This window comes from Dama dama, chromosome 9 (genome assembly GCF_033118175.1).
Source record: "Dama dama isolate Ldn47 chromosome 9, ASM3311817v1, whole genome shotgun sequence".
NCBI lineage: Eukaryota > Metazoa > Chordata > Mammalia > Artiodactyla > Cervidae > Dama > Dama dama.
Window position 1 is genome coordinate 62728423 of NC_083689.1, and position 12781 is coordinate 62741203.

Consider the following 12781-nt stretch of genomic DNA (forward strand, 5'->3'; position numbering starts at 1 on the left):
CTGACAGGGCACATCAAGAGTCAGGGCTTGAGCCTAGGAGGGCGACTTTAGGGCCCTGGTCCTCACCACTCTGGTTAGTGCCCAAAGCTTTGCCAGGAGGACTGATCCCTGTCTGTGCCGTGTAGCCAGGAGGCTGTCAGAGGTGTAGATAGGCCACCACACCATGGGCAAGGTGATGCCCAGACTTCCCTCTGCATGGGGTGAAAGCGAGCCCTTGCCAGGGGTCAGCTGAGCAACTGGCCCCGCAGCTCAGGAAGGAGAACTGGCTGCTGAGCTGCTGACCAGGGCAGAGGTCACCACGCTGCCAGCTCTGATCTCACCCAGAACTGCTGACTGCTCTTTCCAAAACATCAGTTTCCTATTTCTTGGCTCCCACAGCCAACCCGGAGTCAAGGGCAAGCAACTGATGCCTCACCCTGGAAGGATAGCAGTGAAAAGTGTCCTTACAGTAACACGTCCACTCCCCAACCCCAGTTAAAGGTAAAGAAGCTGAGCCCCATAAAAACTGAGTTATTTGTTCGATACTTTTAGACAATTTTGTGGCAAAGTGTGTATCAGAACTCAAACTTCAGGACTCTGAGTTCAGCATGCTTCCACAGAACATGACAGATTAATCGGTTCATGTTTCAAAATTCCCTAGTGAGCAGGCTAGGATAGGATGGGGGGTGTGTGTGTGTGTGTGTGTGTGCGCGCGCGCACTTGGACTGTGCATGCCAAGTACAAGCCCTAGGGCTGACACTCTCCACCACTCCCAAGGAAAAGAATTTCTCCTCTGTCCAGTTTATCTCTAAGAAAAATGCAGCTTCTTCTTCGTGAAAACACCAAATGGCGGATGACGCCGGTGCTGCGGAAGGGCCCGGAGGCCCGGGGGGCCCTGGAATGGGAGGCCGCGGTGGCTTCCGCGGAGGCTTCGGTAGTGGCGTCCGGGGCGGGGGTCGTGGCCGGGGTCGGGGCCGCGGAGCTCGCGGAGGCAAGGCCGAGGACAAGGAGTGGCTCCCCGTTACCAAGCTGGGCCGCCTGGTCAAGGATATGAAGATCAAGTCCCTGGAGGAGATCTACCTTTTCTCTCTGCCCATCAAGGAGTCTGAGATTATTGACTTTTTTCTGGGAGCATCCCTCAAGGATGAAGTTTTGAAGATTATGCCCATGCAAAAGCAGACCCGTGCTGGCCAGCGGACCAGGTTCAAGGCATTTGTTGCCATCGGGGATTACAATGGACATGTTGGTCTGGGTGTCAAGTGCTCCAAGGAAGTAGCCACTGCCATCCGTGAGGCCATCATCCTGGCCAAGCTGTCCATCGTCCCCGTACGAAGGGGCTACTGGGGGAACAAGATCGGCAAGCCCCACACGGTTCCTTGCAAGGTGACTGGCCGCTGCGGCTCCGTGCTGGTGCGCCTCATCCCTGCCCCCAGAGGCACTGGCATCGTCTCCACCCCTGTGCCCAAGAAGCTGCTGATGATGGCCGGCATCGACGACTGCTACACTTCTGCCAGGGGCTGCACCGCCACCCTGGGCAACTTCGCCAAGGCCACTTTTGATGCCATTTCCAAGACCTACAGTTATCTCACCCCTGACCTCTGGAAAGAGACGGTGTTCATAAGTCTCCATATCAGGAATTTACTGACCATCTTGTGAAGACCCACACCAGAATCTCCGTGCAGAGGGCCCAGGCCCCAGCTGTAGCCACCACATAATTTTATAACATAATTTTACAAAGAGAATAATAAAGTGAATGAAACCGGAAAAAAAAAAAAAAAAGAAAAATGCAAGTTTTCAAGGAAAGGGAGAAGAAGGAGGAGCCCCTCCATTCATTGAGTCTGTCTCAGGTGCCTTTCTTGGGTGTCCAGGACCACAGCCTGTGCAGGTGCATGGCTGGAAATAGTGAGAAATGGAAGGAACCTGAATGCCTATCAATATGGAAGTGGTTGAATAATGACGGTGCATCTAGTCAGCAGTGAAAAAGCATGAAGCAGGTCTAGATAGAGGGTCAAGGGAAGACCTCTAAGATGTATTATGAAGCAAAAACTAAAGAAACCTGTATATAGTACATATGGCGTGGACCCATTTATGCACAGAAACACGCTATATATGTGACTGAATGTATAAAGGGGTCACATCAGCCTGATGATGACGATTTGTTCATTTATTCCACAGATGCTCACGGAGGGCCCCTGTGCCCTTCCACTGGCCTGGATGAGAGGATCAGCAGAGAGCAGGGCAGACAACATCCCTACTTTCTGTAGCCAGGTGAGGAGGCAGTGGTAGTAGGAGAAGAGAAAAGAGTACTATCTCTTTTTTAAGTATTCTGTGTTATCTGAGGATTTTAGCAACAGTAATTTACTTGTGAGTGTGTCATTATAAATAAGCAAGAGAAGAAGGTGGTTGGAGAAGGGAGAAGGAGGAGAAATTCATGGCTAAGTGTGGGGTGGCAGAGGTGACCTTGGAAAGGAAGCATGAGGTATGAGACTTCAAGGGTTACATCACAATAGGTGATCAAAATCTCTGGAAAGAATAATGTCATTGGGAATCTTTTATATACCTCCTAGATGATTTTGATTAGCTGAAATTTTGGCAAATACTGCCCCAGGGGCTCCTTTCACAGGCATGAGGGACAAGGTATAAACTTCAGGAATCTTTCAAAGGACTGGCTCTCGTTTTTTCATCTGATCCGTACCAAAATTAATTTTAAAGACTTAACCAGCAGGGGGCAGCACGGGCCGGGCCTTTGAGCCACAGAGAACCATCACACACCGAGGAAACTGGTCGTACCACAATCCCAGGCTTCTAAGTCGTTCTGAGGATTATTTTAACTAAATGAGGCTTGGAGTCCTAACCTCTGATATGACGTGCATCCCACGTATGTACGCTGTCATCGGTGTGAAGCCAACAGAGAGTTGTTCGGTGTTTTATTTTTCACTACTCAATTCCAGTGGTTTCCAACCAGGGGCAGTCTTGCCTCCTGGGAGACATTTGATGGGAGACATTTCTGTTGTCACAACTGGCTACTGCCTTCCAGTGGGTAGAGGCCAGAGATGCTGCTACTCATCCTACACTGCACAGGACAGCCCCCATAGCAATAAATTGTTGTTTAGTTGCTCAGTCATGTCTGACTCTGCAACCCCATGGACTATACCCCACCAGACACCTCTGTCCATGGGATTTTCCAGGCAAAAAATTACCCAGCCCAAAACATCAATGGTGCCTGTTCTAGTTCACCCTCTTACACTAATCTGTATCTTTGTCAACTTACTGAATAATTATCCAAATATTTCAACAGATCTGGGGAAAGAAATAGATTATAGGAAGTTATTCACATCAGATACCTTAGAGTTCTTCTTATTTTCCATTGAGCAGGAAATGTAGTGGCTGAGGGGCCCCATGTTTGGGTTTGAATGCCAGTTCTCTCATTGACAAGCTGGCTGGAAATGGATATGTTATGAAGAAATATCTCAACTTTCATTCCCTCGGATGTCAAATGACTATAAACCCCATGAGGGCAGGGACTGTCTCTATTTGGGGCACTGAAATATGTACATTCTTCTGGCACATAGCAAGTGCTTGTGTGTTTATTGAAGGAAGGAATGGTACTTTGCTTATAACCTAATCATTTTTTGCAATCTGATATTGACTGCTGCTTTTAAAATCTTATGGGAAACTTGAATATTAGGGATTATTTTTATTAACTATACCTTGTTCTAGCAGAGCCAGACGTTCACTGCAGGCTCTGTGTAATGTCCTGTCCTACACATGTCCCCATATCAGTAGTGGGGAAGACTGTAGGTTCTAGGTTTAAGCCTGGGTTTAAATCTGAGCTCCAGTCCTACATAAGCTTAAGCACTTGATTTATCCTCTTTTAGTTTCAATTTCTCCATCTGAAAAATGGGGTAATAATTCCTATCTCATAGGGCCCTTGAAAGAATTAAAGTTAAATGAAATAATGTCTGCAAAGCCCTTAGTCCAGTGCCTGGCACACAGCAAGCTCTTAGTAAAAGAAGGCTTTATAATGCTTCTGGCCTCCAGCCTCCAAATCGAGGGCATCTGCTTAGTAACCTCTCCAATGAGAAGTAGAGACACAGCACTGAAATCCGAATCTGGCCCCAGAGGCCATGCAGACCCAGCTCCTTTCTGCTGCATGGAAATTTGGGGACTCAGCCTTCGTATTCACACTCCACGTGCCTGAATGAGGAGTTTTGGAATATCCCATAGTCTTCTCTATACCCACTTAGTCATTTTCAAAATACTGCCTCAATGACTAGATACACAGAATTTTCATTCTGCCAAAAGGTCAAAGGACACTAATAAAAATGTCAACACTGAAAACCGTTTGCAAAGCACAGAAACAAATGAGGAGAGAAAACTGCAGCCTTTGACTCAGTAATGAATTTTGCATAAAGGGCTCCATATTACAGCGCACCAGAGACCATGCTGCCACACACTCTACATTCTATTTTTTATGAGAAAGAGGAAAATGGAGGAAAAAAAAACAACACTAAATTCATATTAAGGGCATATTAAAGAAAGTGTATTCAAGCATATATCTTGATTTGAGCATGTGGGCTCAAATCATTTATATTTTATAGCATGGTAAAAGCTCGGAGCTGAAAAGAAGCATCAAGGCCGGTTCCTTCACATTCCAGCTGAGCAGATGGAAGCATCTGGGCATTAAGTCGCAGGCCCCACACCTTCAGCATCGAGGTGGCCCACTTGGGAAGAGGAACCGTGGGGCTTGTCTCTTTGTCCAATCCTACTTGACCTGGGGATTCAACTCCAGACTGGAGGGAACCAGAAATAACTTGGGTCCTTCTCCAAGTGCACTCTTCTCACCGGGCTCATAAAGGTCATACATTCCCTTAATCTTTACTGAGCATCAACTATGTGCCAGACATCACTCTCTTGATACTTGAGTTCCAGAGGAGAACAGGACAGGTGCCTGTCCCTAGTGTCCCTCCCTTCCAGTGGGCAACCCAGTGGATGGAAGCACACAAACAAATTGAACAACATAACTTCCAGCGGTGTCCATTCCCTGGGAGAAATAAAGCAGCACGTTGTGACAGAGGACTGCTGGGGAAGGATGACTCGCAAGGCCTCTCTCAGAGGAGAGTTCACTGGAGGTGAGCCCTGAGCTAGAAGAAGGAGCCACTCAAATGGACATTGGAGAGAAGAGCTTCAGATCAGAGGGAACAGCAACCACGAATGCTGGGGCAAGTGTGAGAGGGAGGGGTGCACAGAAAGGAAGCCTGTGTGGGTGGAACAGAGTGAGTCAGGGACGGACGCCAGGACAGGAGGTCAGAGCCGAGGCAAGGCGGCCTCCTGGGACTTCAGGCACTGGCCAGGTGCCCCCCTGGGACGTGGGAGCAGGATTGAGATTTGAACGGGAACCTCTATGGCTTTTATGGTCTGTGTCCACTGTGCTGGGCAGACTACCATGGAACCATGTCAGTTACAGGAGAACCCTACCACTCTGGACTCTGGCCACACTGTGCTCACTCTCAGGACTTGGCTTGGGACAGGCCTCCAAAAACCAAGGGAGCGCCCGGGAGCAGAGTGACCCGACTTCATGGCGATGGAAAATGGACCCTCCCTTCCCTTTAGTCACCGTGACCCATATGAATCAGCCCTGCCAGCCCAGAGGCTCAATAGAGTCTGAGGTTAATTTTTTTAATCATTATTATTAATTTTTAATCACACAAAGTGAATGCACTTTTCTTTAAGAAAAAAGAATGCGCTTCCTGGGTGACTCAGTGGTAAAGAATTTGCCTGCCAGTGCAGGGGAGATGGGTTCAATCCCTGGTCCTGGAAGATCCCACATGCTATAGGACAATGAAAGCCTGTGTGCCACAACTATGGACGTCCGCGTGCCTAGAACCTGCGCGGAGCGCGCTCCACAACAAGAGAAGCCACCACACCGCAGCTAGAGAAGGCCCCACTCGCCACAACTAGAGAAGGCCCGAGCACAGGAATGAAGACCCAGCACAGCCAGAAATAAATAAATCTTAAAAAAAAAAAAAAAAAAGAATGAAACAGAACACAGTCCCTAAGCTCCTCTCCTCCAGTCCTGGTCATCTTGTCAGCCCTACACCTCTATCCCACCTAGAGCCGAATACTATGATTATCAATAAGTGGGAAACCTTCCAGGTCATTCTTACGCTTTAAAAATGCATATGTATGTACTCCTGGCAAAAGATAGTGTGATTTTTATGTCCATTTTAATAAATTATGCCATACTGTATGTAGTGGCTCTGCAATTTGTTTTTACTCCCCCCACCAGAAAATAGGTCTTGAATAACTATCCACGTTATGTAAACACTGACCTCTTTTTCGCTAATTGCTGTATATTCCTTAGTATTGGAGAAGGAAATGGCATCCCACTCCAGTATTCTTGCCTGGGAAATCCCACGGACAAAGGAGCCTGATGGGCTACAGTCCATGGGGTCTCCAGGGTTGGGCCACCTCCCTATGAATTGTCATTTAAACTGTTTCCTATTCTCTTTGTGTTACAAATAAAATAAATGCTATAGTGGGATTCCCTCTCTGTCCCCTTAGTGAGTGTTCCTCTGTGGCAGAAGTGGGACTTTACTCTTAGATGCAATTTCCAAATGGAAGCAGAATCAGTCATGAGAATCTCTAGTAACCTAGTGGTCATCTAGACCCCAGAGACCTTTCCTCACCATTAGTTCACTGCATGGCATTAGCCAATTCCCATCGCCTTTGAGACTCTGTAGAAGGAGGAACTTATTTTTGATGAATTCTGAGAACATCCACAGTAATTGTGATCTAAAACTTGATGACCACAGGTGGTGAACCTGTAGGGTTCTCTCACAAGTAGAAGTTTGATTCTCTTTCAGAGGTTACAAGATTTTGCAGGAGGCCTGCGGATTGCAGTGTGTCCCTCCAGGCAGCGGCAGGCTCTCTAATGGTGTTCCTGGGGAAATGACGAGTGCACATATATTGCCGAGTGCTGCTTGCCCTTTTCCATGGCCTTCCTGGACACCAGGGGATATGATGTCACTTTTTGCAAATTCTGTGTAAATAACTGAGCTTGAATCACTAAGTTATAATGAGATGAGGGGAAAATGATCACCACTTACTTTGCATAGACTTTCATTTACAAAGCACACAGTTTCTCATTTCACTCCTGCAACAATTCTGAGATACACACAAGAAAGGGAGAATAATAATACATATTATACTAATGTTTAATGGACACTGTTATTCATTAGTACTGAGCAGATTGAGACAACAAAAATTAACTGATTGCCCAAGGTCACATAGCTAGGAACTGAGAGCGAACCTGGAACCCAGGTCTTCTGATTCCCAGTCCATTTCATCTGCACACAGCAGCATGGCCTTGCCAACTGTGTAGCTGTGAAGACCCATTGATGTGCTGACCCTTAATTCTAGGAAAGACATGCACCCTCAGTAGACTCTGAAGGATTTAGTGAAAGACCATATTCAGAGAGCGAGAATTTAGTTCTTTTATTTCTTTTTTAAAAATTATTTATTTTTTAAGTTGAAGTATAGTTGATTTACAACGTTCTGCCAATCTCTGCCGTTCACCATAGCAGCTCAGTTATACACATTTATACATTTTTTTTACAATAAAATTTAGTTCTTAGAGAGCCAAGTGAATAAGGAGGGAAGACAGCCAAATTTGGGGGAAGAGGGCATGAGGGCTGTCATGAAGTGAAAGTGAAAGTGAAGTCGCTCAGTCGTGTCTGACTCTTTGCGACCCCATGGACTGTAGCCTACCAGGCTCCTCCACCCATGGGATTCTCCAGGCAAGAATAACCAAACTCTAAAAAGAGGTGAATGAATCCATGTTGTCAGAGAGACTTTTACTCCACCCATTAATTAGAGATACTCTCTCAGATACTTTAGCTAGCCGGTCATGGAAGGCCTCTCTCAGGAGGTGGCAAGTAAACTACGACCTAGCGGGTGAGGAGATTCCAGCTTTGCAAGGAAACAGGAGCAAAAGAAACCAGCTACAGGGAACAGAGAGCATGTGTACAGTTTCTGAGATGGACAAACTCACAGAGAGGCCAAGGCATCCCTCTGTGCAGGGAGCCAAAAGGAGACAGGGCTGTAAGATAAGGGGCCCAGAGGATAACTTCCAGGAGAAGACAGACTTGAGGGAATCTTTAGGAAATGAGTGGCTTTATACAGGGGAAGCACAGCAGAGGGGGACACCACTAGCAGAACTGTAGACAGAAGAGAAATTATTGGTAAAAAATGGGTAAGACTCAGTGTCTCAATGCAAAAGTGGATTAAGACAGAAGGCTCACTGAGGTCCCTTTTAGATTGGGTTTACCAGCGCGGAAACCAAGCCTAGAGAAGGCTGGCCAAGGGAATGGTAGGCTGAATCCATGCAGAGCTGGCTCCACCCCAGCTCCTTGCTTCTGCCGGCAGGGCGGCTGTCAGGAAGGAGGTTCAGGCTGCGGTCGGATGTGAGCTGAGGCCTCAGCAGAACCCCGTGGTGGGACCGTCTGCTCAGAGCTCCCCCGCTGCCAGCACTGCAGCCCCCAACACTCTGATCTCAGAGCCAGTTCCTTTGTTCCCCCCAGAAGCTTCCCAAAGACCTCAAGAACCCCTTTGATTTTTTTTTTTTTTAACATTTCTGCACAAAACAATATGAGGAACAAGAGGAAAAAGCATGGCCCCATCACAAAGCTGTCTCAACCAGAAAAACAGGCCTGTGTCCTGCCAATTCCACTTAGTTCGGGGGGCTCCCCCAAGAAGAAAAGAGGTGCAAGCATGGGATTAGGAACTACCACACATCTCCTGGTGGGAAGACCACGCTTCTCTCGGACCTGGGTCTCGTCACAAACCAGCCGCGCCCCTTGGGGGGGAATCAAGGGTCCCTGCACGAGCCTAGAACATGGTCAGACCTGCCAAACTCCAACCACAGAACACTCAGATGCTTAGAACCAAGAACGTTGGAGTGAAAGGAACCTCAGGACTCATCTGGTCCAACCTTCCATTTGTAAAATGGAAACTCTGGCCAGAGAGGGTCACCTTACCAGTCAGTCTGGTTGTTCCAAAAAAGAGCCAGGTGTGTAAGCACGTACTCAATGCCTGACACAGTGCTAAGTCATTATATCTGTCATTGCTGTTGATGCTCACAGACAGGGAGGTATTGCTATAAACTCAGCTTTACAGGCTAAGAAGCTATGGCCCAGAGAGGTTAAGTCACTTGCCTAAGGTCACACAACTGTGAAGAATAGACCCAAGACTAATCCAGACCACTTTATTCTACCACCCCCAGGCTTATACACTCCTGCAGCATCAAGACTATAAGCAGGACCTCTGATCTCCCTGTCCATGTAGCCACTCCCAGCCCAGGTCCATTAATCCTGAACGTGATCCTGACTATGTGTACCCCACTCAGCTCTTCCACCAAGAAGCCAATAGATCCATCACTTTGGTCTGGTCTTGCCTCTCCCACAGACCTGTGATTTCCTTTTGCCACTTAGTTCTGCACCCTCCCCTTCTCCCGACCCTGAACCAAGTCAGGATGGCGGTTCCTTCCTCTTCAGCCTCCGCTCGAGTGTCACCTGGTAGGGAGACACCCCTCTCTTAGTGTCCATGAGTGCCCCCTCTTCTCATCCTTTGTGGATTGTAATAATAAGTCTGTGTGTTTATGTATTGTTCCCTCCCCCTGTCCCTGGCCGGGATGGTGCTTGGCACAGAATAAAAACCCTGCCAGAAGTTGTTGAATAAAGAACAAGTAAATTAATGAACTAAAATATGAAGAAATACTTTAGATCTTCAATACATTTCTGCCAAAATCTCTCACAGCTTACATTTGTCCAAATGATTTTGTTAAACCTACATAATCCAGAAACTCACCTGATCCAAGAGTCTGGTAATTAGGAGTGTGCCCTTCCAAGTCTTTATGCATTACAGGTCTATATATATGTAGCACCTACACAGGATCCCCTTTGTGGTAAAGATGATTTAACACTATTTTGTATAATATGTATATTCTATATGTTCTTTACATTATCTACATATTATTATATGTATTATATACATATTATATCATATATAATACAATATGCTGAAATATATATATTTCTGCAATTTTCTGTTTTTATTTAATCACATACAATGAAAATGTTCCCTCACTACCACATGTAGATCTCTCATTTTGCTGAAAACTACACGTTATTTTTCAAATACAAGTAAGTACAGTATTCCCGCTTGGAGGAATATTCAAATAGTCTAGGAATGGCAAGTAGATACATCAGATTGCAAGCACCTCTGCCCACCGTTCCCATCCCTCATAGGCCAGAGGGTTTTGTATTCAAGATGAGGATGGATGAGAGCATATTCATTATTTATGAATGGACAGAAGCAGCACAGGAGTGGGGTTAGGGGGGTAGGCTGATGTGGAGGACAGAAGTATAGGGTGGAACTGAATGGGAACAAGAGAAGTGTAACCACAAGGAAAAATTGGAGCCTGTGTTAGGCAATAATAGCCATGAGGGGGCAGAAAGTGAGGAGCAGAGCCAGAGACCACCCCAGTTAGGGACAGGAAGTCAGTAAAGAAGACAGCTCTTTGGAGAGAAGAGAAACATAATGGGGGAGAAGCCTGGCTGAAGTTGGCCCCATGGTTTCCTCTTTCCCACTAAAGAAGGTGGAAATCTGTCTCCCGATGATTTTGCCACCTGGTTTTCCAACACCCAGGAGCATTTGTCTGTTTCCGAGTGCGACTTGTTTATCTCCATTCTGGAGTCATAAAGTTCAAAACAAACTTCCAAACAAAGGGACCCTCTGCTCTGCAGCTCTTAGCCCCATTCTCTGGCGAGGGCAGAGCCAAGATTCTGCTTTCCTAATGATTTTCACAGCCGATTCCACCACGGATCCCACCCCCAGCTTCCTCCTGCGTCTTTCCCGGCTACCTCCGATTGTTATGGACATCCTCACGGGTATAGCTTTTCAAGCTTCTTTTAACCCTTTTCTTCCTATCCTAATAACTGTGCAAGAAAGATAAGATTGTTTCCCCAAAAGAAGCTAATTGGGGCTTTTAGAGTGGACCAATGGTCTCTCCAAAGAGCTGAATTCACCAACATCCAGATGCGTGTAGTGTTAAAAAAGCAACCCAAACAAGAAGAACTGGTCAGTTAAGCGCCCCCATAGCTGGAAAGTTCTGAGGCATATTTTCATGGTCATCACTCTATGGAAAAGAAGAAAATGACAGGACTCTCTCTGAAGGTAGGTATAAGTGAGGGATGATATTAATAATTAACTTACATCATCTTCATTTGCCTAGCATTATGCTGAATATTTCATACAACAATCTGTGAGGTAAGTACCATATTACAACCATTTTATAGATGAGTAATTTGAGGCTCATAGAGGCTGAGTCTCTTGCTAGTGAGTGATAGAGCTGAGATTGAAAACCAGCCAGCCTGGAATCTGCTCCTGGGCTCTTAACCAAGCAACCATCTGGTTTACCTAATTCATACTTGGCTTAGTTCATTACTGTCCTCCTCACTCCTACCAAAAGATTTATGCTCCAGGAGGCCAGGGTCTTGTCTGTCTTCTTCTATCCCCAGCTGCCAGCACAAGGCCTAGCACAAAGTAGACAATCAATGACTGCTGAGTGAATAAATGAATGAGTAACATGCTTTTATTTGACTTTGTACATCTGAAAAGTTCTGAACATTGAGGTTTTGGGTGATAACTAAATATGTTCACTGAACAGTCTTTTTAATTTTGCATGTTAAGTTTAGCTGAACTTTCTCCCAGGGTGAAAAATGATGTCTTTCCAAAGCCTTAGAACCAAGCAGGTTACAGGTAACTTGGGAATTGAATAAAGAATCACAATCTGAAAATGTAGGGGGTCTCTAAAGAGATCTTTGGGAATCACTTACGTATTTATTAAACACTACTATATCTTCAGAGTTATCCTAGGTCTTTTCAGTGGCAGACAGGTATGTGAATCACCTGGGATGCTTGTTTAACATGCAGAGCAGATTTCCAGGTGATTGTCATACAAACAAAATTGTGAGGAGGTTAGGGTTATTCCCCCTCCGTAGGCAACAATCCCTAGTAAGCTATCACAAGGTGTTTCAAATCCATTGACCCTTCAGTTTATCTAAAGACCCTTTTGTTGTTATCACATCTGGGGGGTATGAGCCATATCACTTTTTCACCTTGTGTGAGGTAGAAACATTGTATTTATCTAGGAGGTGTTCTTTCCCCAGTTTTAAGAGGGTGGCTACTACCTTTATCCTGGCATCTCAGTATCTGGTACACTGACTCTCTCTCACAAAGGATCAACCTAGAAATGAGAAGATCTGGTACAGTTCAGCCACCAGATGCTGTGTGTCTGGGGGCAGGTGGTGTAGCCTCTCTGACCCACTGTTTCTTGTCTACAACTTGGTGGGTGTGAGTAGTTCACAGCTTCTTTATTCTACCCATACTCTAACCAGAGACATTCTATAGACAGGGATTATGTGTCCTTTCAGTCTTGTTTTTCTGTGCTCAAAAGAAATGGTTCTGTGACCATGAACTAGGTTCAGAAAGGTGACTGGGTAAGTAGTCAGAGGAATGTCAAGAATCTCATCCCACAGAATTAACCATGACCAGGAGAATCAGAATACAGGTTCCTTTAATACACACCTGCAAAAACTAACCACAGGGAAAAAAAAAACTTTTGGCCATACAAAACTGGGTGAACCAGTGTGGTTGAGTCACTAGGGTACATACTTGATATTTGCCTCACATAGGGAAGTGTTTCAAAGTAGGTGTTCCTGGACCTTCCATTCTGAGAGCT

The 12781-nt window shown here is 45.9% G+C and overlaps 1 protein-coding gene across 1 annotated transcript; it reads left to right on the plus strand.

The window, feature by feature from the left end:
• The first annotated feature begins 819 nt into the window (after positions 1-819).
• LOC133061440 (small ribosomal subunit protein uS5-like) lies at positions 820-1732 on the plus strand. Its single transcript, XM_061149456.1, has one exon. The coding sequence runs from the start codon at positions 826-828 to the stop codon at positions 1633-1635; it is 810 nt and encodes a 269-aa protein (XP_061005439.1). The 5' UTR covers positions 820-825; the 3' UTR covers positions 1636-1732.
• Positions 1733-12781: the final 11049 nt, after the last annotated feature.

Bases quoted from the DNA above. Each gene is read 5' to 3' on its own strand.
- LOC133061440 (XM_061149456.1), top strand. From the start codon at position 826: ATGGCGGATGACGCCGGTGCTGCGGAAGGGCCCGGAGGCCCGGGGGGC.